General features: G+C 40.5%; 1 protein-coding gene and 1 long non-coding RNA gene across 8 annotated transcripts in view; one reads left to right on the top strand and one right to left on the bottom strand.

Annotated features, from left to right (window-relative positions):
- The window catches only part of SOX13 (SRY-box transcription factor 13), a 67,594-nt gene that overhangs the window by 16,082 nt on the left and 27,591 nt on the right, over positions 1-23,921 (top strand). For 4 of the 7 annotated variants that reach the window (XM_056558138.1, XM_056558136.1, XM_056558142.1 and 1 more), the window contains exons 2-3: positions 16,307-16,379; positions 23,730-23,853. In XM_056558138.1, the coding sequence (XP_056414113.1) occupies positions 16,318-16,379; positions 23,730-23,853 (186 nt within the window). In that variant the 5' untranslated portion in view covers positions 16,307-16,317. Of the gene's footprint in view, positions 1-15,311; positions 15,399-16,306; positions 16,380-21,460; positions 21,599-22,263; positions 22,410-23,729; positions 23,854-23,921 lie in introns of those variants that run through there. The other 3 variants (XM_056558139.1, XM_056558137.1, XM_056558140.1) reach the window with 3 other exon arrangements.
- The window catches only part of LOC130356495 (uncharacterized), a 125,142-nt gene that overhangs the window by 82,609 nt on the left and 18,612 nt on the right, over positions 1-23,921 (bottom strand). The window lies entirely within an intron of this gene.

The raw sequence follows: 23,921 nt of genomic DNA, 5'->3' as shown, positions 1-23,921 counted from the left end.
GAGATGATGTGCACCTTCCCATTGTCCTTTTGTCACCTGCAGCGATAGGGTTTCACAAGGAGTGTTAAAGTGTACAAAAGACCTTTTGTTTGCCTGCAGCTATTGTTGTTTTAATCTGCTATTGTGACGCCTAACAACAATAGTTGCAGGCAAACAAAAGGTCTTTTGTGTACTTTTACATTTCCTTTGTTACCTGCAACAAGTGACTGTCACAAGGATGTTGGGAAAGTAGACGGACACCCCCCCCCCCCCCTCTTTATCATGACACTGAATAAGACTGACAGCAGAAGGAGAGTATAGTTTTCAGGTGCTCTTCCAGATTTTACCTCTGTTCCTGTATGTCAATGAAACTGCCCATGCCACATGGTATGGTGGTTCAGTGGTTGGCACTGTTGCCTTGCAGCACTGGGGTCCTAGGTTCAAATTCACCATGGACAACATATGCAAAAAAAATTATCTTCGTGTTTGTGTGGTTTTCCTCCTGGTACTCCGGTTTTCTCCCACACTTGAAAGCATACTGATAGGTGAATTTAGATTTTGAGCCTCAATGGAGACCAATTTTACCAATTAAAGCGTGGCAGAATCTGTGTTTGCTATATATATATATATATATATATATATATATATATATATATATACACACACACAGCAACAGGAGAATACAGCAGCACACTGCTAGCACAAAGATATAGATGAAACATGAGTATATAGATAAAACATGAAAAGCTATACAGCTGTAATGCAACAAATTAAAATATGAAATTATGAAACAGTGAGGTACTTAGCTTGCAAATTTGGCGGCCAAATAGCTTGGACCGTGTGTGTGTATGTATGTGTATGTATGTATGTGTGTGTATGTATATATATATATATATATATATATATATATATATATATATATATATATTATTTGTAGCTCCAACTAATCCTTCCATCATCACCCAATGCACCACTTCTGTACCCTTGTACCCATGTATCGTCAGCAAGATCTCTTCCTCCCCAAGTGGAATGTGCCCACCGTGCCCGTCCTGTTGCTCAGTGCATGCCATATTAGAAATATAAAAAATATCTGTAGTGTAAATGTTTATTTTTTGTTCTTGTACCATGTGGGACATTTTAAGCTGAATAAAACTGTCCGTATGATACAGCAGTTGTGCCAGTAGAGGTCAGGAAAGGAATTCTAATGGTTCTACAGACCGGGACCCTAAAGCCAAATGGTTTGCAGTTAAAACAACTGTACACATTTGTAGTCTGTTTGTGGCTGCTGCACATTTAACTATAAACAAAACAAAATCTCCATGGAAACAGACTACAACTATTTTTTGCGTAGTCTGATCCTGGGGGTAAGTCCTCTCTTTTCGTTGACCTAGAGACAATAGAAGATGGGCTGTTAGATTGGATCAATACAAAAGAGGATCTGACAACAGATTGTTGGTCTTTTGTAATACTAGTTAAAACTGTAGGTATTTTATCAACAGTAATTTTTAGGTACATTGGCCCCTTGTAGAGTTAGGGCCCTATTACACTGTGACTATTGGCCAAACAAAAAAATGCTTGTTTGTCTGCTGGTTGCATTGTTTAAAAAATGTCAGGCCCATGTCTCTTCTTGTAATAGAGCATGTGAGGCTAAAGAATAGTGGAAGTAGAGGACCAAACAAACAAACAAGCAATCATCTGTACTATAGTCAATCCATGTAACAAACTCCTTTAAATGTGCACCAATCCATAAGCACACATCTGCCCATCTAAATGGCTTTGCCTTTAAAATCTTTTACATGTGCGTTCCAGGTAGTTCTTATGACTGGAAATACTGTATTGATCATGGGGGGCATTTTTTCTGAATTTCACTTCGGGAATCATAATGATGTATGCAACACTCATCTATTCGTCAACATAATATGGTGATTACAGAGAACAAAGGATGACATTAACAGGCACAGCCAATCAATAGAATCATTTTATAATGTAGATAAAATGGAAAATTAGAAAATTAAAATCGCCAACAATTCTTAAAAAATATGTTTAACATAAAAACTTTGTTTTAAACATTAGGCCATTTTCTGATGACCTTCTGATAGAATTTACAGTGTTATCTTAATATTCATTTTAAATAAAAATAGTTTTAGAAATTTACTGTATGAATAACAATTGCCACATTATGTCATAATTATTATACTGTAAGCCCACCATATGCAGCATGTAAATTAGCTGTCAGGAGTCATCAGGGCGGTCTGTAGGCATGATCAAGTCTGTGCTTTAAATCTGCCTAGCACTCATCCAAAATAAGGATGTGGTGTGTTATTTCCAAAGAGCATCTAAACATGAGGACTTAAGTATGGTTGCTTTGGCCAGCTGCTCAACTAGTTTGTCTTATTTCACTTCATTAGATGGGCAGGAGGTTGGTATGCTCTCAGGCGTACAGGTGAGGAACAGATGTCTTTTTCTTGCACTTGTCTGGAGATATATATATATATATATGTATGTATGTGTGTGTGTGTTAGATGTGGTTTTCTTTAAAATAAAATGTTCATATAATGTTTAGTTTGCTAATTAGTTCTATGGAACGGTTTATCTAAGCATCAAGTATCCAAGCATCCTTGCATCTTTAATTATTTGTTTTGGTCAAATATGTAATGATGATTCACTATAAAACATTCAGGAATTACAAGCTGTTTTCCTGATTTTTATAGATGGGGCTGCAGACTCTATAAAATGACCAGCCAAGTAAAACAAACTAGTAAAAAACCACCAAAATGATAGAGGCAAAGTTTTACCATTTACTCTTCTCTACAGCTTTTTTTTAGATCATCTAATCTATAATCAGATTACACTGCTGCCCCATTACAATGCCAGATCAATGTACATATCACAGCAAAACATGTTTGGATAGAATTGTTACTGTATTGGGGGAATTAAGGAAGCCACTATGTTAAGAAGCGTTTACCTTTTTTAAGAAGTCACATAAAGAGGAAGCAAGGGGAACTTTACTTTTGACTGTTGTGTGATTTCCCCCCCCCCCCCCCCCCCCCCCCCCAAATGCTTTGTAAAGGTGTACTAACATATAGATTTGATATGGGTGAGTCTATGGCCAGCTTCCCTGATATTTCCATTCACCTTTGCCTTCGCTTGGCATGCATGTTTAAATTGGGTTCACACCTGATTACTCATTTTTATTATTTTTAGTTATAGAACCAAATGGACCACATTGGCTTAAAGGGTGGGAGGGTGTTTTATCAAATTTACCATTCTATCAGGTATAAGAAAAATATACCTCCACCTACTTTCTGCTGCTTCCCCACAGCCTCCGTTGTCCTGCTGCATTCCTTGATGCTCTCCCCTTCATGGTTTCCTATTGTCATGTTCAGTGGTGCCCCGCCCGAGCCAGTGATTGGCTGAGCAGCAATCTGATGTATTGAGCTCTGGCGCCAGAAAGAAGACTGGGGCATGTGCTTAATATGTCAGATTGTCTCCCAGCAATCACTGGCCGAGGCTGGGTTTTGTTGAGCCACAGCATGACGTGCTGACCAGGGAACCAGGAAGAGTAGAGTACCGGGGACTGCAGCAGGACAACAAAAGCATCAGAGAAGAGGCGGAAGGTAGGTAGATGGATGGTTTAAAATATCCTTTTCGTGGTTTCAAGAATTTTACTAGCATTTTTGATGGAATTTGAGACTGGCTCTGAATGGCGTCTCTGGTGCACATGTGAGCTTAGCCTTATCTCCTCTACCAAAGTCAATAAGTTACTACCAGGTACCCTAAGGCTATGTTCACACGTTGGAATTTCTGTGCCAGATTTCGCATTGGAATTTGGCATATAAACTCCGCTGCAGCAGAATCCCGTTAAATTCAACGGGATTCTGCTGTGCTGTGCACACGACAGAATTTCAGTGCCATATGTCTGTTCGTTCATTCATTCTTTCTGCAGACTCCACATGGCATGCATAGCAGTCTAATTTGGTACATTCCTGTGTGGTCCTAGCACCGGTACTCGCAGTTTGTGGACGTTCTGACATGGGAAAATGGGCTAAAAGTGAGCTGTATGGTTTGCTGATGCCTTTTTTTTTTGCAGATTTATGTTAAAGCAGTTAGTGGTATGATTTTGTACCTAACTAGATGTATTTTTTTTTTTTTTTATACTGTAGATGGTTGGGGGGGGGGGGGGGGGGGGGGTGTGTCTATTACCAAAACTGCATGCCTTTTTTTTTGTACAGATTTGAACAGCAAGATAAACACCCCAGCTCAAGTACCAGAACGAGTTGTTGCACTTGCCATACACAGTTCAGTTTTACAGTGTTTGGCCAGCTGTTCAGCATTTACTGGAAACTTTCCATGTGATGTATCTCTGTACACAGAGAACACACACAGAGGGAGATTGGAAAATGAGAGATCTGTTATCGTGGTGTCTGATACATGTCATCATCTGTATTTTGATTTACATTTTATGGGTTTTCGAAAATTTTTCAATCTAGGTTTTTTTTCCCATGTTTTGTTTTTTTAAACATATTTAGTTTTTACTGAATATGGCTTGAAAAATAATCTTCCCAACATTATTGGAATTTAGCTCCTAATTTAGCTAGTTACTTCTAATGGATAAGGAAAAAGGCAGGACTGACTTCATGAGAGAGAAATTTCAGAGTTCAGTATGTTGTACCCTGGTTAAGTTTTTAGGGGCTGGCACAGATTGTATTGGAGCCATTGAGAATTAGAAGTTGACATTCTGAAAGATGAAAGAAGTTTGGAACTTCACAAGTAGCTGGATTGAAACCAAAGCCTCACGCGTGGATGACCCTCAAAGGAGCAATCTCTTCTGCTGTGTAGATAAAAAGCGCCCTAGTTTCTACAGGTCACAGTGCAGGTAGAGTCTATGAAGGGTTATTGTATAGTTTTGCAGCTGTGTTACAAATGTGTTATGCTGCTTGTTTTGCTCAGGCTAAATTTAAAATAATCCTGCCTGGAATTTATTACTATTGTTGCATAACCTCAGAAAGTATACACAAGCCGCTTCAGGAGAACAAAGCAAAATAAATTTCGGCCCTAGCAGTGAACAGTTACAAAGATGACATTATTTACTCTAGTGTTTACAGCACACTGTAGTGATTGGCAGCAACACTTGTGCTAAACTTTATACAGATTTAAGCCTGATACATTCTTCTATTTGGATATTTCAGTGAAAATCACTTTTTCCTTTCATCTGATCCTATAAATCAGTGGTTAACATTATACCTGTTTATAAATAGTATTTTATACAGTGTAGCAGCTACATTCCTAGATGCAGAATACTTTATGTAACTATCAAATGGATTGGCGTGGACCGTACCGGAGAACCGGTTCTAAGTTGCTACTGGTTTTCACCAGAGCCCGCCGCAAAGCGGGATGGTCTTGCTGCGGCGGTAGCAACCAGGTCGTGTCCACAGGTAGCGGCTCAACCTCACTGACTGCTGAGACTGGCGTGGTACAGAAGGACTAGACAGAGGCGAGGTCAGACATAGCAGAAGGTCAGGGCAGGCGGCAAGGTTCATAGTCAAGGGCAACGGCAGAAGGTCTGGAAACACTGGTAAGGGCAAATACAAAACGCTTTCACTAGGCACAAGGCAACAAGATCCGGAAAGGACAGGAAGGGGAAGTGGGCTTTTATACACATGGAGCAGGGAAGCTAATAGACACTGATTGGGCCAGGCACCAATTAGTGGTGCATTGGCCCTTTAAATCTTAGAGAGCTGTCGCGCGCGCCCTAGAGAGCAGGGCCGCGCGTGCCGGGACGTGACACCCGGGGAACGGGACAGGTGAGTAGATTGGGATGCGACCCGCTACGCAGATCGCATCCCCGCCGGCAGTGACAGTGCAGCGCTCCCGGTCAGCGGGTCTGACCGGGGCGCTGCAGAGAGGAGAACGCCGTGAGCGCTCCGGGTCCCTGCTCCTCCCCGGAGCGCTCACGGCGTTCTCCTCTCTGCAGCGCCCGGGTCAGACCCGCTGTAACAATAGACCTACACCAGGCTGGGAAGACTGAATCTGCAATAGGCAAGCAGCTTGGTGTGAAGAAATCAACTGTGGGAGCAATTATTAGAAAATGGAAAACATAAGACTACTGATAATCTCTCTCGATCTGGGGCTGTACGCAAGATCTCACCCCATGGTGTCAAAAATAATCCCAAGAACGGTTAGCAAAAATCCCAGAACCACACGAGGGGACCTAGGGAATGACCTGCAGAGAGCTGGGACCAAAGTAACAAAGGCTACCATCAGTAACACACTACACTGCCAGGGATTCAAATCATGCAGTAACAGACATGTCTCACTGCTTAAGCCAGTACATGTCGGGGCCTGTCTGAAGTTTGCTAGAGAGCATTTGGATCATCCAGAAGAGTATTAGGAGAATGTCATATGGTCAGATGAAACCAAACTTTTTTGGTAAAAACTCAACTTGTCGTGTTTGTTGGAGAAAGAATGTTGAGTTGCATCCAAAGAACACCATGCTTACTGTGAAGCATGGGGGTGGAAACATCATGCTTTTGGGCAGTTTTTCTGCAAATGGACCAGGATGACTCATTGGTGTAAAGGAAAGAATGAATGGGACCATGTATCGTGAGACTTTGAAAACCTTCCATCAGCAAGGGCATTGAAGATGAAATGTAATGTCTTTCAGCATGACAATGATCCCAAACACACCGCCCGGGCAACGAAGGAGTGGCTTTGTAAGAAGCATTTCAAGGTCCAAGAGTGGCCTAGCCAGTCTCCAGATCTCAACCCCATAGAAAACCTTTGGAGGGAGTTGAAAGTTCGTGTTACCCAGCGACAGCCCCAAAACATCACTGCTCTAGAGGAGATCTGCATGGAGGAATGGGCCAAAATATCAGCAACAGTGTGTGAAAAACTTGTGAAGACTTACAGAAAACGTTTGACCTCTTTCATTGCCTACAAGGGTCTATAACAAAGTATTAAGATGAACTTTTGTTATTGAACAAATACTTATTTTCCACCATAATTTGCAAATAAATTCTTTAAAAAACAATGTGATTTTATGGATTTTATTATCTCATTATGTCTCATAGTTGAGGTATACCTATGATGAAAATTACAGGCCTCTCTCATTTCTTTAAGTGGGAGAACTTGTACAATTTGTGGCTGAATAAATACTTTTTTGGCCCCACTGTATGTTCACACAGCAGAATTTCCTTACTGAATTTCCTCTATTTCGTTTTTGCAAAAAATTTTGCTCTAGTAATTTGAAGTAGATTCCAAACAGAATTTCCATGTGGAAATTCTGCCTGATATTAAAGGGATACTCCAGTGGAAAATTTATCAACTGGTGCCAGAAAGTTATAGAGGATACTAGAGGAAGTTCTCTTTTTATTGAATTTCTTTTGTCTGACTGCAGTGCTCTCTGCTGACACCTCTGTCCATGTCAGGAACTGTCCAGAGCAGAAGCAAATCCCCATAGCAAACCTATCCTTCTCTGGACAGTTCCTGATGTGGACAGAGGTGTCAGCAGAGAGCACTGTGCTCAGACAGAAAATAAATTCAAAAAGAAACAAACTTCCTCTGTAGTATACAGCAGCTCATTTTAATAGAAGTAAATTTCAAATCTGTTTAACTTTCTGGCACCAGTTGACTTAAAAAAAAAAAATGTTTTCCACAGAAATACCCCTTTTAAAGTCTCCATTAATGTAAAAAAACATGGGCAGACATTCAGCACATTTACTTGATTTGGTGGCACTAGGACCACGCGTAAATGCACAGTCTTCATAGACGGCAATGCATTTCCAAGCAGAAACACTTAAGTGGTTCAATGTTTTTACAGATGCTGGAATCAGGATTTCAGGATATTCTGGCTTGTGTACAGTGCAGCAGAATCCCATTGGAATTAATTGGACTCTGCTGCAGCTAAATTTCCAAGCTGAATATTCCCACAGAATTCCACTTGGAAATTCTGCTGTGTGAACATAGGCTATGGCTATGTTCACACGGCAGAATGTCTGTACGAAATGCCGAATGAATATTCCGCTCTAACATCTGGTGACCTTAGAAATAATTCTATTCTTTCTGAGTCCACAAGGAAATGCACTGCTGTCTGAGGTAGCAAATTACCGAGCGGTCCTAGTGCCCACTGGTTAGTCAAACGTGCAGAATGCCCACTACTGTTTATCGCCTGTGTTGACATAGCCTAAGGAGTATTCTGCTTTAAGAACTAAAGGGGTATTCCAGGATTTTTTTTACTATGCTACAGGGGCTGCAAAGTTAGTGTAGTTTATAATATAGTGTCTGTACCTGTGTGTGATGGTTTTCTCACCATTCTTCTGTGATTTTTCACTTCAATATTTATCAGCATACAAAATGACTGTTGTCTCAGATTTTTTCCAGCTTGCAATGCGGCCGAGACCTGACTCACTAGTCAGCTGATGACAGGGAGCCTGTCTGCTTCAGTGGGTGGAGCAATCGCTTGGTGGGAGAGAGATCAATCTGCAACTAATGCAACAGCTGTAGGCACCCTGATTGAAAACCACAGGTCTTTGGAATGGATGCAGCTCATTTATGTTTTAATGGGTGGGGTAGCTGATGTGTGGGAGGGAGGAAATTTAATTATTGGATTTGTAGGCAAAAAAAAACCTGAAATGGGAAATACCAGTTCACAAAAAGCTAGCCACAGTATTATGGTAATCTCACAACATAGCCATTAAGCCCCAAGAGAAGCGCAGATCCTTCCTAAGCATGTCCATTACTGTCTGCCAGGTACGTATTATAATCACCTTATTGTGGATAACCCCTTTAACATATCAGGATCATTGACGTAAATGGGTCTTAGATTCCAGGCCGAATTTTCACATGGAAATTTGCTTGCAATCTGCTACAAATTACTTGTGTGCCGTGGTTTTTGCATAGAGAAGTAGGGGAAATTCTGTGTGAACATATCCTTATGTGTAATAAAATATCATTACTGCAGCACCCACCCAAAAGTTTCTTGTACTGTGGTTTTATAAACTTATTACACAATTGATATCAAAGTACATTCTGAAGCCTTTTAAGCTCTTTTGTGAAATCTCCAGATAATCTTCTGTACACTTTACTTTTTACACTTTACAGGATTTTCTGCTGCAGATTTCAGTGTAAATTAAATGACGGAGCACATCTTCTAATCAGCAGTTAAAAATCCTGCGCATGAAATCTGCGCAGTATCCTGGATGTGTGAATGTACCCTTAAGGGTGCGTTCCCACAGGGGGTATACACAGCGTATTTGACGCTGCGCAAAATTTATGGCAGCAGCGGGAACTACGCTGCGTATCTCTTGCTCACTATACACACAGGGCTTTCCGGCGGCAGCCCCATGTGTGCAGGGAGTTTTGGAGGCGGGGCCATGTGCCGGCGTGTCTGTGACACGCGACTCCGCCTCCAAAACTCACTACACGCATAGGGCTGCCGCCGGAAAGCCCTGTGTGTATAGTGAGCAAGGGATACGCAGCGTATTTCCCGCTGCTGCCATACATTTTGTGCAGCGTCAAATACGCTACGTATACGCCCTGTGGGAACGCACCCTAAAGGACCTTCAGAAGGGGTTATTCCCTGAAGTGTGCTAGCCTAAATAGGATGTAAGAAAAGTCTAAAGTCACTGCCCAAAAATCTTGTCTAGATCATGGGTGGCCTTCTCAAGGACTTTGTCTTTTAAAGCTGTACATGGTTTATCTGCAGAGTTGTAAGAAGGTGCCAACTCAACACTTCTGTACTATGACAATCATGAAGGACATAAGAATGGCCAATAAAGTATGTACTTAAATGGTCGCTGACTTTTCAGCAAACTCCTTTTGATATGTCTTAGGGACATGTCATAAGTTTCTTGATTGCTCAGTGTACAGATCACAACTGGGAAAATACAGCGCTAAGTAGCGTGTCTCAGAATGTAAGTTTATGGGGCCATGGAGAGAAGCTATACTTGGCTATCCATCTCTCCCCACTAGTTTTAGCGATCAATCAAAGTCTAAACTTTTAGACCCCGACCAATTAAAACCTTTTGACATGATCCGAGGACATGTCAATTTATTTTGAACGCTCTGGTACCTTTTTTAATTTTACTTTACAGTATGGCATTACTTTGGTTTTGGGGGTTGAATGTGTTTTTCTTAATTCTAAACAAATCATAGATAACATTTTTGGTTGGAAAAATAAGCTATAAGAATAGAGGCAGGAATCTGATAGGATCACTGCTAAACCCACTTCCTGCCTCTTCATAGGTAGGAACAAATAGATGGGATCTCTGGTAATGAGAATACTACTCCCTGACTGTGTTACACAAATAGCTAGCAATGTGGTGAGAGATGCCGTTACCTGTGACGTTAATAAATGGTGGGCTGCTGACTGGAGAAAGGTCAAGAACAATATTTATTTAATATTTGGATCAAACTGATATAAAACCACAAATTACACTAACACTGCAGAGCACTGTAGGTAAGGAACATGCATTGTGCCGAAATAACCAGACATTACAAGCTAATGCATGGACTTTATATGATTCGATTCTTCGATATTTGAACAAAATCACTTATGGGTGCTCCTGCAGCATGAGCATGAAGAGGGCAGTCCTTTCTATGGCGCAAGGTTTCTTTCTCTTATAAAATTTTTATATATTTCTTTATGTATATACGTAGCTACCAACCAATGATATCTTGGGGAAAAAAATTAACTATCTGAAGTAATATACGGTACCTGGGCATTTTGACTATTAGCTTCATGTATACTTGTGCTTTAATGTTTAAAAAAAAAAGTGTGTATTACATTTATTTTATATTATACTAAACATCGACATGATGTAAAATGTATTGTACTGCTTCATGTTTATTCATAAGAGTTATGTGCAGTCAAAGAGATAGATGTAGGTTGACTCAATGTTTTCCTTATCTCTATGAAGGTATGCATTTTGTAGTAAAATTGTAGCATTTACATTATTGGCTTTGTAGTCTCTGCTGGCTGCATAGTCGCGTTATGTAATATAATTCGTTTTTGTGGCTGTTTAAGCGTGGTGATATAGAGTACATAACTTATAAACCCATAGATTGTATAGTGGGGATAAATATTGATGCAATGTCTGGTTATTGACAATGCAGAATATATTTTAAAAAAAAATTTTCTTATTGCTTTTTCCAATATATACAGTATTACTGTGCATGCAAATATTTTAGTTACTTTTGGTAATACCTAAGGCTTTGATCAGGAGATATTACATTGTTAAATTCTTAGCTGCGTAAATATTTTTGTACAAATGGATCTTTCAAGAAAACGTTCTCTCTTACATAAGGTATCAATTCTAATAAAATAAAATAAATTATTTTATTAGCATTCTCTAAATCTGGTGTTTGTCCATGAATATTGTGTGGCCAGCTGAGGCCATGTAAAAATGAGGCTAGAAGAAGATGATGATGATGATGATGATGATGATGATGATTATACAAATCTTTTATGCAGAATGTACTTTTTCTGGTGGCCTGCTTATATCTGATGTAAACTGTACTTGTGTCTAGGTAACTTAATTATATTTCAAGAACTGTGTTTTATATAGGTCAATAAGGCTGGATTTTAATATCCTCAAAAATGGACCTTTTGTAGATGGTTTATGCTTAAGGGGGGGGGGGGGGGTCAAGGTATAAATGAACTATACCTTAATCATTATATAATAAAATGATATACCATTTTTATATATTGTCTAATAGTCTTGTCAGCACTACCCACATGTTATAGACAGACAACCATAGAGTGAACTTATATGGGTCTTAGCAAAATACTGCAGCTGAAACTGGTGGTGACCTACAATCCACATACATATCCCAAAATAACAAGATACCTCTCCACGGCACTCGCCCATTAACTATAAATTGCATACATTATTGTAATATATTTTAGTGCAAAGTAGGTACAATCATTGGAGGAAAATGAGTCCTAGGATCTTCCTCTAATTGATGTACCTGCAGTGTTTTTTTTTTTTTTTCTTCCCTTTCTTTGCACTAAAATACATTTTTTATTTTTTTTTATAGTACTTATTTTGCAGTCAGAATTTTTTATAGTGTGTTTATTTTTTTATTTTTTTGTTTTTTTTTTATCCAGCCTAGTCAGTCCTCTGGAAGCATTAGCAGCCCAATTTTGTCCTGTGCTTTTTATGTTTTAGTTTTTATCATATATATTTTTTTCCCTTCAAAATACGACTAGAAATCCAATGTCTAATGCTAATTGTTCTTAATGGCTCTTCAAGGTACATTCAAGTGAGGTGGTTTGGCTTACCGCGGCTTCTGTCTGACTCCTCTCATCTGGTAAAATGACTTTCACATATAATAGTAGTGTACCACAGAGCCAGTTGCCGCACAGCAAAACCACCTGTGTTTTAAAACAAACTGCTGCAATTTGCAGTCACATGTTTGTGCTTTTTCTGTGTGATGATTGGACACATAGCACCTCTGCTACATGTGAACATGGCCTTTTAAAAAAATATTTCCATCCAAATTGTGCAGGTTAAGTGGGCTTATGTACTATTGTACACTGGCAAGATTACCTCAATCTGCTTTGTGCTAAAGCACTTTTTCTTTTTATAAAGCTGTTCGCTTCTTACCATCACTGTACCTAATTGATAGGGGTGTTGGTGCACTGGATACATGGATACAAATTTACCAGGACGAGGGCTATTAAAGGGAACCTGTCACCGGTTTTATTCTGCTCAAACCATGGGCAGCATGATAGTGATGCTATGATGTACTTTTAAATGCTTAGACTATGTTCAAATGTCAGAATATCCGCACAGGAAATCTGTGTGGACATTCTGCAGACTGCGGAGCACTGGCATGACATGTCGGTGCTGGGACTGCTCAGAAATGCACCCTCTCGTAGACGGCAATGCATTCCGTGCAGAGTCAACAGAAAGAATGGACATGTCCATTCTTTCTGCGGACACCATAATTAAAATTTTCATGCCAGATGTTTCTGTGGTGGAAATTCTGTGTGCTCAGCACACTACAATCCCATTGAAATCAATGGGTCTATGCTGCTGTGGAATTCCAATGCAGATTTCTACATGGAAATTCTGGAATGTGAACATAGCCTCAGACTTCAGAGAAATCATAGTTTTAAAAGGCAATCGTGATGCAGATAAGTAGTCACAGGACATGGTCCCTGCAGCTGCTTTCTGCACTGCCGGCCCTAGTGAGGCTGGGTTCACCTCATGTTTTTCAACTACGGTTCCCGCATACGTTTTCTATCAAAAACCGTATGGGGAAAAAAACGGATGGAACAGTATGGGAAAAAGTTAACATATGCGTTTTTAAACCGTATACTTTTTTTAAAAGTGCGTACAGTTCCGTCCGTTTTAATTAAAAAAAACACGTTTTTGAAAATTCTGTCCATTTTTAATATGAGGGGTCTAGGATGGGGACTTTAGGATGCAAATGCGCATGTGCAAAGAAAAAATGCATACGTTTTTGGGTATGGAACCGTATACATGTGCATTTCCCATTGACATCCATGTTAAAAAAAAAAAAAAAAAAAAATTTTAAAAAGAATGCGGTTGCAATACGGTTTTTAACCCAGAGTCAAAACCGTGGTTGAACACAGTTTGGAGTACTGTTAAAGACCGTATTGCAAGCAAACCGTACGCAGCCATATGCATCAGGGTGCATATGGTTTGCAATGCTTTGCCTATGTATACCGTTTTCAATACCATCCCAATACGTATGCGGGAACCGTAGTTGAAAAACGTGATGTGAACCCAGCCTTGACTTATCTTTTTCTATACACTCCTAAGGAGAGACACTCCACTCATGGCCAGCTGGGAGCATTTGCAGGGATCCACCCCATTGCCTAATTACCCGGGTCACTACTTTTAAAACTATGATTTCTTTAACATGCCTGAGCATTTCAAAGCAAATAAGTGTCTTGCCATTCCACTGCCTGCATTTGTTTCATGCTGCCCATGATTTGGACAGCATGAAACAGGTGACAGGTTCAGTATAATCAAGCAGAGCTGACCAGGGACATGAGGCCCTCAACTTGGCCAGAGCCCTACAAAATGTCTTCTTGCAGGCTACAGCTGTGTATTTATTTAGACCAAGCTGAACATACCCTAATGATGTGTTTCGGACACACGGTGTGTTTTTTTTTTTTTTTGCAGTGTAGAAAACAAAGAGCCGAATGTACCCACAGCAGGACGGAGCACAACTGCATGAACATAGCCTAAAAGTAACAGGCTATGTTTACTTCCTCCTGCTTCATGCACAGTGAATTCTGCACAGGTCACTTTCATGTATGTTAAGAAGTCAGCTCCAGATTGCTTCCTATAGACTGTGGCTGCTGTAAAGCACAATAATACATTATGTAGTGTGTTAATACTTAAATAGTCTCTCTACTTTCAAACAATTTCCCTCCATTTGATGTCCCTCATTTTCTCTCCATTCCATGTGATTTGCAACATATTTGTTAATCACTTAATTTTCAAAAATGACTAATTGCCACAGAAAAAAAAGATGTAAAGTCTTGGCCACTAGGTGTCTCTCTTCTCTACAATCTGCTGTCCACTACCAAACGTTCCATTTTTAGCTGAAGAGAAAAAAAGAAAATAGGAAGTATGGATGGGGCATAGATAGTGCTATGAACAGTAGAGAGCCTGGAGTGTATGCATCCTGAGACTCTCCCTTCTCCTGGTGGGTCCACACTGTTCAAAAGTGTCTGCACTAGAGCTGCAATGACTATTCAATATTGGAAATCGTTGTCAATGATTTCCATTATCGATTTATCTGTCATTAGGGGGTGGGGCTAATCAACTAATTGTATATACCTGCTACCACTACCTCTTTCCCAGCCTCTTAGCCTTTTAGTCTTAAAGGGATACTCCGCTGAAAAACCTCTTATACCCTATGCAAAGGATAGGGGATAAGATGTCTGATCGCAGGGGTCCTGCCGCTGGGGACCTCCGCAATCTCGGGGCCGGTAGCATCGGCGTCCGGAACACGGAAGCTTGGAGCTTCCGCGTTTGTGATCACGCCACATCCCCTCCATTCATGTCTATGGGAGGGGGCGTGACAGCTAGTATGTTGCAGTCATCCCTCCTCCCATAGACAAATATGGAGGGGTGTGGGGGCTGTAGTCACCAGTCATCCGGCACGTATGGGAGTGCGCTTCATGCACGGATGACTGGGGTGCCCTGACGAAGATTGTGGGGGTCCCCAGTGGCGGGACCCCCGTGATCAGACATGTTATCCCCTATACTTCGAATAGGGGATAAGATATTTTTTGGTGGAGTACCCCTTTAATCCTTACTCTCTGGTGCCTTTTGTGTTCCCTTTTCAAGGCACTGCTGGCCAGCGACATATGCGGCCTACCTCTTGCACAGACTGCAACCTGGAGTTCAATCTGGAAGCCGGCACCAGCATAATCAGTAAGCACTGCATCTTTGTCTTTGGTGCTTCCAGTCACAAGAAACTTTGTCCTGACATTGCCAAAGCCCCCTGATCCCGTCTCCTGCCAGAACCTCTGTTCTTCATCCTTCCTGCAATGACAGATCTTTCTGGTGCAGGGAGGACTGCCATTTCTAAGATCTGTAAACTGCTCCCCCTCCCTTCTTCAGCAAGGCTTTGGCTCACAGGTAAACCTAGGTGCTAACCCTGCTCTTGACTGTTAACCCTTTAGGTGCTGGCCTGTTGTTTTTACTCTGTGATCCCTCCAGGTGCGGTTTCCTCTTTCCCGTCCTTCCATTAACTCTTCCCAATCCTGTGTTTTTTTTTTTTTTTAATTATATTTGATTACTCGAAGAAATAGTCGGTCAACTAATCGATTATGAAAATGTTAGTTGCAGTGCTAGTTTGCATTATGCATAAAAGGTCAATCAAGGCTTCCCTCCTATTTCTTACCCATATAGTTCTGAGCAGCTGTCCCTTAATAAATACTTGTGGTCTTCCCCTGTACACAGTGAAGCCTCCTCAATGTAATTTGTAATTGCTTAGACCAGGGCTGCTTTTGTGATGTATCTCATTCTTATTAACCCGCTGTGTTTAAGAGAATCTCTCCCTTCACTGTCAATTAATACTAACCCGTTCTGACCACAGATGCCTCTAAAGTGTTGTGTTTTGTACAAATAGATGACTGCAGGATTAGACTACACATGGGTTTGTTTATTGTTGGAACTGTTGCACACTAATCTGCATACAAGCTTTTTCACAAAATAGTAAGATAAGGCTAATTAAGTATATTTCAAAATTTGCTATTTGTTTTTTTTTTTATTGTTTGTTTCCCCCCCACTGGAACAAAATAACCTCTTTAAACTTATTTACTTTTTTTGTCTTCTAGTGCTATCTTAAATGGATTTTTCAGCAGAACAGGATGGATTGAAATGCTATTCTGGAAACCTACAAGAGCAAAGGTAACTTCTTTTATGAGGGCCTGATATTTCTCGTGTCTGTTTTTAGTAAATATATGTATTCCCCATAAAAGAACAATTCTGGAACATCTCAAGTCTGCATTGTGTTATTAATCTGTTAATTCTCCTAGGAATTTATAAATAAATTGACAACTGAGTGTTACACCCCCTAATATTACATCAGAGCTGATACTGTAATATGCTGCCTAGTTTAAATAGGGCAGCATATCACAGTGGCATCTGTATAAAGGAGAACTTTGGCGCATGCTCCATTAATTCTTATGGGATGCCAGAGTGCTGTAGCTCCCATATACCTATTGTTAACAAAAACTTTTTATATAATGTAGAGAATACCGTTATGAGTGTCTTTGTAATACACATTGGTTAAAAATGTGTATATTTTGGGTGAAAAAAAGATGTTCCTGCAGGTATTGCATGAGTGTCTCTGAGGAGTCCAAATACAGAAGTTGAGGGCAGGAAAAGCAGGGATCTGTGAAGACTCCCAAATTGTCAACCATCCTGCTGCGTGACCTGGGAGCATGTCGCAGAGCCCCTGCTTGTCCCCAGTGGGCAGAGCCCCTGCTTGTCCCCAGTGGGCAGAGCCCCTGCTTGTCCCCAGTGGGCAGAGCCCCTGCTTGTCCCCAGTGGGCAGAGCCCCTGCTTGTCCCCAGTGGGCAGAGCCCCTGCTTGTCCCCAGTGGGCAGAGCCCCTGCTTGTCCCCAGTGGGCAGAGCCCCTGCTTGTCCCCAGTGGGCAGAGCCCCTGCTTGTCCCCAGTGGGCAGAGCCCCTGCTTGTCCCCAGTGGGCAGAGCCCCTGCTTGTCCCCAGTGGGCAGAGCCCCTGCTTGTCCCCAGTGGGCAGAGCCCCTGCTTGTCCCCAGTGGGCAGAGCCCCTGCTTGTCCCCAGTGGGCAGAGCCCCTGCTTGTCCCCAGTGGGCAGAGCCCCTGCTTGTCCCCAGTGGGCAGAGCCCCTGCTTGTCCCCAGTGGGCAGAGCCCCTGCTTGTCCATTTACACTTTCTGAATTTGGACTCCTCTTAGACACACATGCAATATCTCCTGGGACAAAAATATACACATTGGTTAACCAATGTATATTACAAATATACATATGTTGTTTTCCTCATTATATATATATAAAAAATGTAATGCCCGGTACACTTTAAGGACACAGACCATTTGCCCTTAGGACACAGCAAGTTTTCAATTTTTGCACTTTGGTTTTTCTTCCTTGAAAACTTTTTTTATTTTTACATCCACAGACATGCATGACTATGTATTATGGCTTGTTTTTGCATGACCAATTGTACTTTGTAATGATACTCTTCATTTTACTGTAAAGTTGACGGTGCAACGAAAAAAAAATTGTGTGTGTGGCGGGGGGGGGGGGTGCACTTTATGGAAAAAATTGAAATTCTGTGGATCAATATGATTAACACATTACCCATGTTTACTTCTATTATTGTACTGCTTTTAAAAAAGCTAAAGCTTTTCAGACAAAATTATATTTAAAAACATGCCTTATTTAAAAAAAAATAAAATAAAAAAATTTCTTATGCGGCTGTATGAGGGCTCATGTTTTGCACCGTGGCCAGTAATCTCTATCTGCACCACTTTTTTATTTATTAATTTTTTTTCTAAGGTGTGATGTGACAAAAAATATGCAATTCTGGACGGTTTCCTCTCACGGCATCATAAACATTGTTTTAATAGTTCAGACATTTTAGCATGGCAATGCCAAACATGTTGCATAGCATTACTCAATGTTATTGTGATCTGCTGGTAGGGTCTGGCTCAGCAGGCTCTAGCAAAAGATCTGAACCCTGAGCTACATGGAGCAGGTGAGAGGAGTGGCACTCAAGTGCCGTTAAAATGCAAATAGCCTCTCCCCTAATAAAAATTAAAACCACCTCCTTATGCCATTTTCAAATGTAAAAAATCAATTTGGTATCATTACGTGCGGAATTAAAACATAACATAGTGCGAGATTTATCAAAACCTGTCCAGAGGATAAGTTGCTGAGTTGCCCATAGCAACCAATCAGATTGATTCTTTCATTTTTAACAAGGCCTCTGCAAAATGAAAGAAGCGATCTGATTGGTTGCTCTGGGCAACTTTTCCTCTGAACAGGTTTTCATAAATCTCCCCCATAATGATTATGATCCCGTACAGTAAATGGTGTAAACATTACTAAAAGGAAATTATTTTGGTAATCTCATCCCAGTCATACAGCCCTATGTATGGAAAAGTAAGTTATAGGGGTCGGAATACATAAATTTTAAACATACTCATTTTGTTTGACTTTTTTTGCAGTACAATAATAAGAGCATGCAAATATGGGTATTCTTTTCATTGTATTGATCTGCAGAATAAAGTGCACTCTGTAAAAATGAATGGCTGTTCTCTTTTCAATTTCTCCCCACAAATATTTGGTGTTGCTGTACATTTTATAGTAAATTTAAAGGTGGAGTTACAAAGTACAACTGGTCGTGCAAAACACTGGCCCTCTTATGGCTCTATGAATGGAAAAAGAGACGTCTCTTAAGGGTCTGTTCACCTGTATTTGATGCACAGGATTTCAAGCTGCAGATTTGAAGCTGTGTTCAGTTATTTAGTTTTCATTGAAATATGTAGCATAAAATCTGCAGCTTCAAATACAAAGCATCAAATATGAGTTGGAAACACGAAAATGCAAAAAAAGGGAACTTGGCTGTGTCCTAAGGGCAAAATGGGCTGTGTCCTGAAGGGGTTTACTGTATTAAAAATCATAATGCTTGTTTACATGTAACTGTATCCAAATGTTCAGGAAATCTGCAGACAAATTGGAAGCAGCAAAGGTAAAACTAGCTGTGCGGGTTGGGTGCAGATTTGCAGCTGTGGATATTGTTGTGGATTTTCTTAAATCTCCATGTTGCTGCTAATATATTCCACTGTGGATCTTCTGTCTGAAAATTCAGACTGAAGCTTTACAGCATTTCCAGTAAATGAAAATGTTATTCCCCTGAACCTTTTAAAGCAAGAGATTCATATTTTTAGCTGCTGCCCTGTGTGGCTAATAAATGAAGGGCCAGAAACCCCCTCTTTAATAATTCAGTTTTGTTTTCATCACCTTATTAGCAGTTTTCACTCATTTTTCCGTGGAAACTCTGTGTGCTGCTGTTGACTGAGCATTTTCATTTTAATAGCATAACATTGTGTACAGTGAATTTTACCTTCACTGGCTGTTTGCCCCTTTAGAACAGATGGGCATCAGTGTGGTATCTTGCTCAGAACACCTGATTATAGGCCAAGAAAGGTAGACAATAGGTAAACACTCTATATACCTCTAAACAAAAATCATACTGTTACAAAATACCAGCCTCTACAAAGAGAAAATATGATCACCTAACATGTTACCACCATATACGGTTACTGCCAAAATCGTATACCAAGACCAGAATTACCAATACCAACACCAACACAAAAAACAAAAATGGCCAGCACCTTAAAGATGCACCCACAGTTGAAAGCCACACTTGGCCTGAGATGTGTTCCAAATCCCCAAACTGACCCACCTTCCTCTGCGAGCCAGGGGTACGACCACAAACGTTACACTGCTTTAAAGCGTACCTGTCATAGTGCAAAAAAAAGGATGTTACTCAGTAATGTGTAAAGGACCTATATATACAGAGCAAATGGCATTTATCTGATTTAATCTGTTGCTCACTTACTTTGATTTTCTTCTTTTTGGAGGGGACATGTCTGTCTGTCTCTAACAGGGATTACTCATCTGCTCGGAGTCTCCAGAGCGAGCCTGGGCAGTCTGCAAATCATTGCACTCTACTCTCTAACCCTTTTCCTACACTCACATCATTCGTACATCATACATACACACATCATTCGTACATCATACATACACACACATCATTCGTACATCATACATACACACACATCATTCATAGATCATACATACATACATGCAGTACATACACACACATCATTCACACAACCCCCAGCAAACATTAAACCCCCCCCGCCTCTTGACCCCAAATTGCACCACCCGCTGCTCCTTCAGTTCCTCACCAGTGACCAACATGAAGATGCAGGTGATCAGGTCACAGCAGCGATGCACTCAGCTGCGTGCCTGTGTGCGCTGGGGCGGCTAAGGGATCGTGGCTGGTGCCGGAGGGAAAGGGGGTGGCATGTGGTTAGCTTGCATTATAGGGTTTAGAGATTGGGGAGCTCCCTCTCTTGGACTGAGGGATCACTCCGCACTGCCTGTGTGTGCGCACTCCCTGCGCTCATTCACAGGCAGTGCATGCCCGTGCATACACTGTAGCGAATACAGCGGCGATCGCCCATACTGGATAAAAGCATGCTTTACGGCTGGTATCCAGTATGTTGCAAAATCAAGACTAGTTGTCTGGATAAAAGACAGGCGACACCTAGTGGCAGCAATTTTTAGGTTTTATTTCTGGTGAAACTTAAAAAAATGTTTAATAGATGTATATTTCAAAAAGGCATATTATGATTGGTTCTGCAGTATATCAAAAGTTTTTAACAATGAGAGTGCCTCTTTTACACCCCAGAAGGATGCATGAGGTTTGGGTAGTCATAGGTAACCTTCATGTAACCTCAGAAACTCACCACAACATGTACACCTATGGTCTCTGGATGAATTTGCAGGAACATTTTCTTCTAGGGTTTCACTTCCATTTTTATTATTTTAGCAGCATTTAGTACATATATTCCCTAATTTGAATGAAATGTTATGTCCTTTATATATTTTTTTATATATTTCTGTTTCTGTAGCTTTTGAGCTGTTTTTGTCAGTGCTCTAACCAGGTGTGCAGAGATTTACCTGCAGAATCAATGATAAAGAAGTAAAGTAAATGTTAGCTCATAGGGAGCGTGAGTGAGAAAGAAGGCTAAAAGATATTTAAAGCTATATTTGTACGGGAGTGCTGTTAATAACATGGGTGTTCTAAAGTGTCCCTTGTGTTTTCTCTTCCCTGGTGATCAGCGGCCGAGTGTGAGGAATGTGGGAGAGGCTCAGTGCATGGAGCGAGGGTGGGGGAAGTCATTGTATTCTAACAATGCCATCCTTAGCGAAGGCAGAGTCCCCACAGCAACCTGCAGGGCAGGAACAGGCCTGATGGGTAGGGGGAGGGAGTGAAAAATGGAGAGAATGAAGGAGGATAAGAGAGGGAGAGGAGAATAAGCAGATGAAACTATAAGATAGCAGTGGTAATGTATGAAGGGATCTTAATAACATTTGCTAAAGACTGCATTTATTTCAGCAGGTGCTTAGAAATATGTGTATCTGTCATCATTGCTGACATATAGGTGTGTGAGTCATGCATTGTAGGTAAACTGTTTGTGGATAAATGATACATGTCTGTGTGTGAGCGTACAGGTTCCTGGCAGCGGAACATTCTCACAATGCCCCATTGTGTTCTTGTCATACTTCCTTTGTTAGTTTGTCCGCTCATTGTTCTGCTTCCTGTGCCCCCTGCTGAGTGGCCTCTCCTTGCTTTGCCTCCACCAGGAAGCTTTTGCACTCCCTCCAGTATTGTGCCAGCAAAGCTAAATACAGAGGTGAGGGTGTTTATAAGGAGTAAAGGTCTGAGTAAAGAAGGCAAACACATCCCAGAAAATGATTCAATGGAGGAATTGACTGATTTTTCTTCACCTTTCTCCTATATATTCTTAATATTTTATTTTGCATAATAATTAGCTTTTTGTTACTATTGGTTTTATATTAATGTCTAGTAACAGTGGATATCCATCGTCTTAGTAAAGTAACATTTCCTAATAGGACTTCATATCATGTGTCGTGTACTGAACCACTTTTCATGTGCTTTTGTTGCTGCCGCTTTTCTTTCCTCATCCTTGTTTTTCCTCCCTTACAGCTAGCTGTGTTCCTCCCTTTTTTCATCAGGACAATAAGCACAAGCAATAGTGTGCACAATGACAAACGACAATGGCTGTGAACTTTGAGTCATGAATTTACTTCCTTTGATTGAACTTTCTCCCTTGGCGCACTATATCACTTCAGGTCTAGTTTGATTCATTGTGTAGAATTCACTTTAATGTACTAAAACAAGAATGAGAAGCTTAGATTGGAAGCTACATTTTCCACCAAGTAACAGGGAATTACTTTTACAGCAATTCCTAAATGGTCTGTTATTGCTTACAATGTCCCAGAAATGGGAGTCCTGTGACAGTATTTCACTTGCAGCTGATTTTCAGAATACTTAGTTCTGTTATTGGATTGAGAGAAAATAGAAGAATGGTAATAACATGCTCAGATTCGCAGATATTAAAGCTTTGTAGTTAGATCACTTCCATAAGAATTTATTAGATCACTTCTCTAAAGACCATCAATCTGGTGAAGAATATATTGCTCAATTCCTTGCACTTGTTATGTAAACCTTTATCCTGCATTATGCTATTGTAAGATGAAGACAAATGTAGAGAGAGAGATTTTCCTGTGCACAACAGGTCTCTCTAGTACAACTTCAAGGGAGCTTTGCTCTGTAGACTCACTTCCAGCTGAATCTCCACAAGGGGAAATCAATATTTTTCATGAGGCAGCCTTATGGAAAAAAAAAAAGGAAACAGCATTTCCCAATCCTAAGCTCTTAAATGGTAACTCATTAAAAATAATTTTTGCTATTGCACTCCTTATGGTAAATAAAAAATATTTCTAGTATACTTTGTTTAAAAAAAAATAAAGCTTTCTATGTTTTATTTGTGCTTAAAAAAAGCTCAAGAGCACATTTCCCCCCATCTCATACACAGACTTTGGAACGAAGTCCAAAAACAGGAAGTGCAGCCTGGAGTGCTGAGGGGGGGTGTCCAGCCTCATCCAATCATAGCTCCTCTCACACTTAACTGCCATATGCTGTTGGTTGGACCCCCCCCCCCCTAGCACTCCAGGCGGCACTTCCTGTGTTTGGGCTTCGGTCCAAAGTCTGTGTATGAGATGGGGGAAAATGTGCTCCTGAGCTTTTTTTAAGCACAAATAAAACACAGAAAACGTCATTTTTCTTTAACAAAGTACATTGGAAATATTTTTTTACCATAAGGAGTGCAATAGCAAAAATTAGTTTTAATGAGAGTGACCATTTAACAGAATGTAATAAAAGCAAAGTTGCTTGGGCTGTACTTTTCAAGTCTAGGCCTTCACTGATATAGCTGTATTGTTCATAATATGAGTGTTGTAGTTTATACTGCTCCTTTAAAGTGACTAGATTGAACTTTTATTTTTGTTCTCAAGGATATTCCTGTAACTTATTATTTGACCACATTTTATTAGCGTGTAAAAATACAGAAATGATAAACTCAATGAACCCTTTTCATCTCTCTATTGCAGTGTCGATTTGAAGGTGTCAGCGTCTCCAGCAGAATTCTGCCCTAAGATGGAGGAAGATTCTAAAGAAGACATCTTACAACATGTAACCCATTTTGCTACTTTACAACAGGATTCAACTCTTCAGGTGAGTCAGGCATTTGTATTTGGATTTTAACCTCTTGGGGACGCAGGGCATATGCATACACCCTGCAT

The sequence above is a fragment of the Hyla sarda genome, chromosome 2, assembly GCF_029499605.1.
Source record: "Hyla sarda isolate aHylSar1 chromosome 2, aHylSar1.hap1, whole genome shotgun sequence".
In the NCBI taxonomy this organism is placed as follows: domain Eukaryota; kingdom Metazoa; phylum Chordata; class Amphibia; order Anura; family Hylidae; genus Hyla; species Hyla sarda.
This window is presented reverse-complemented; position numbering and strand designations above follow the sequence as displayed.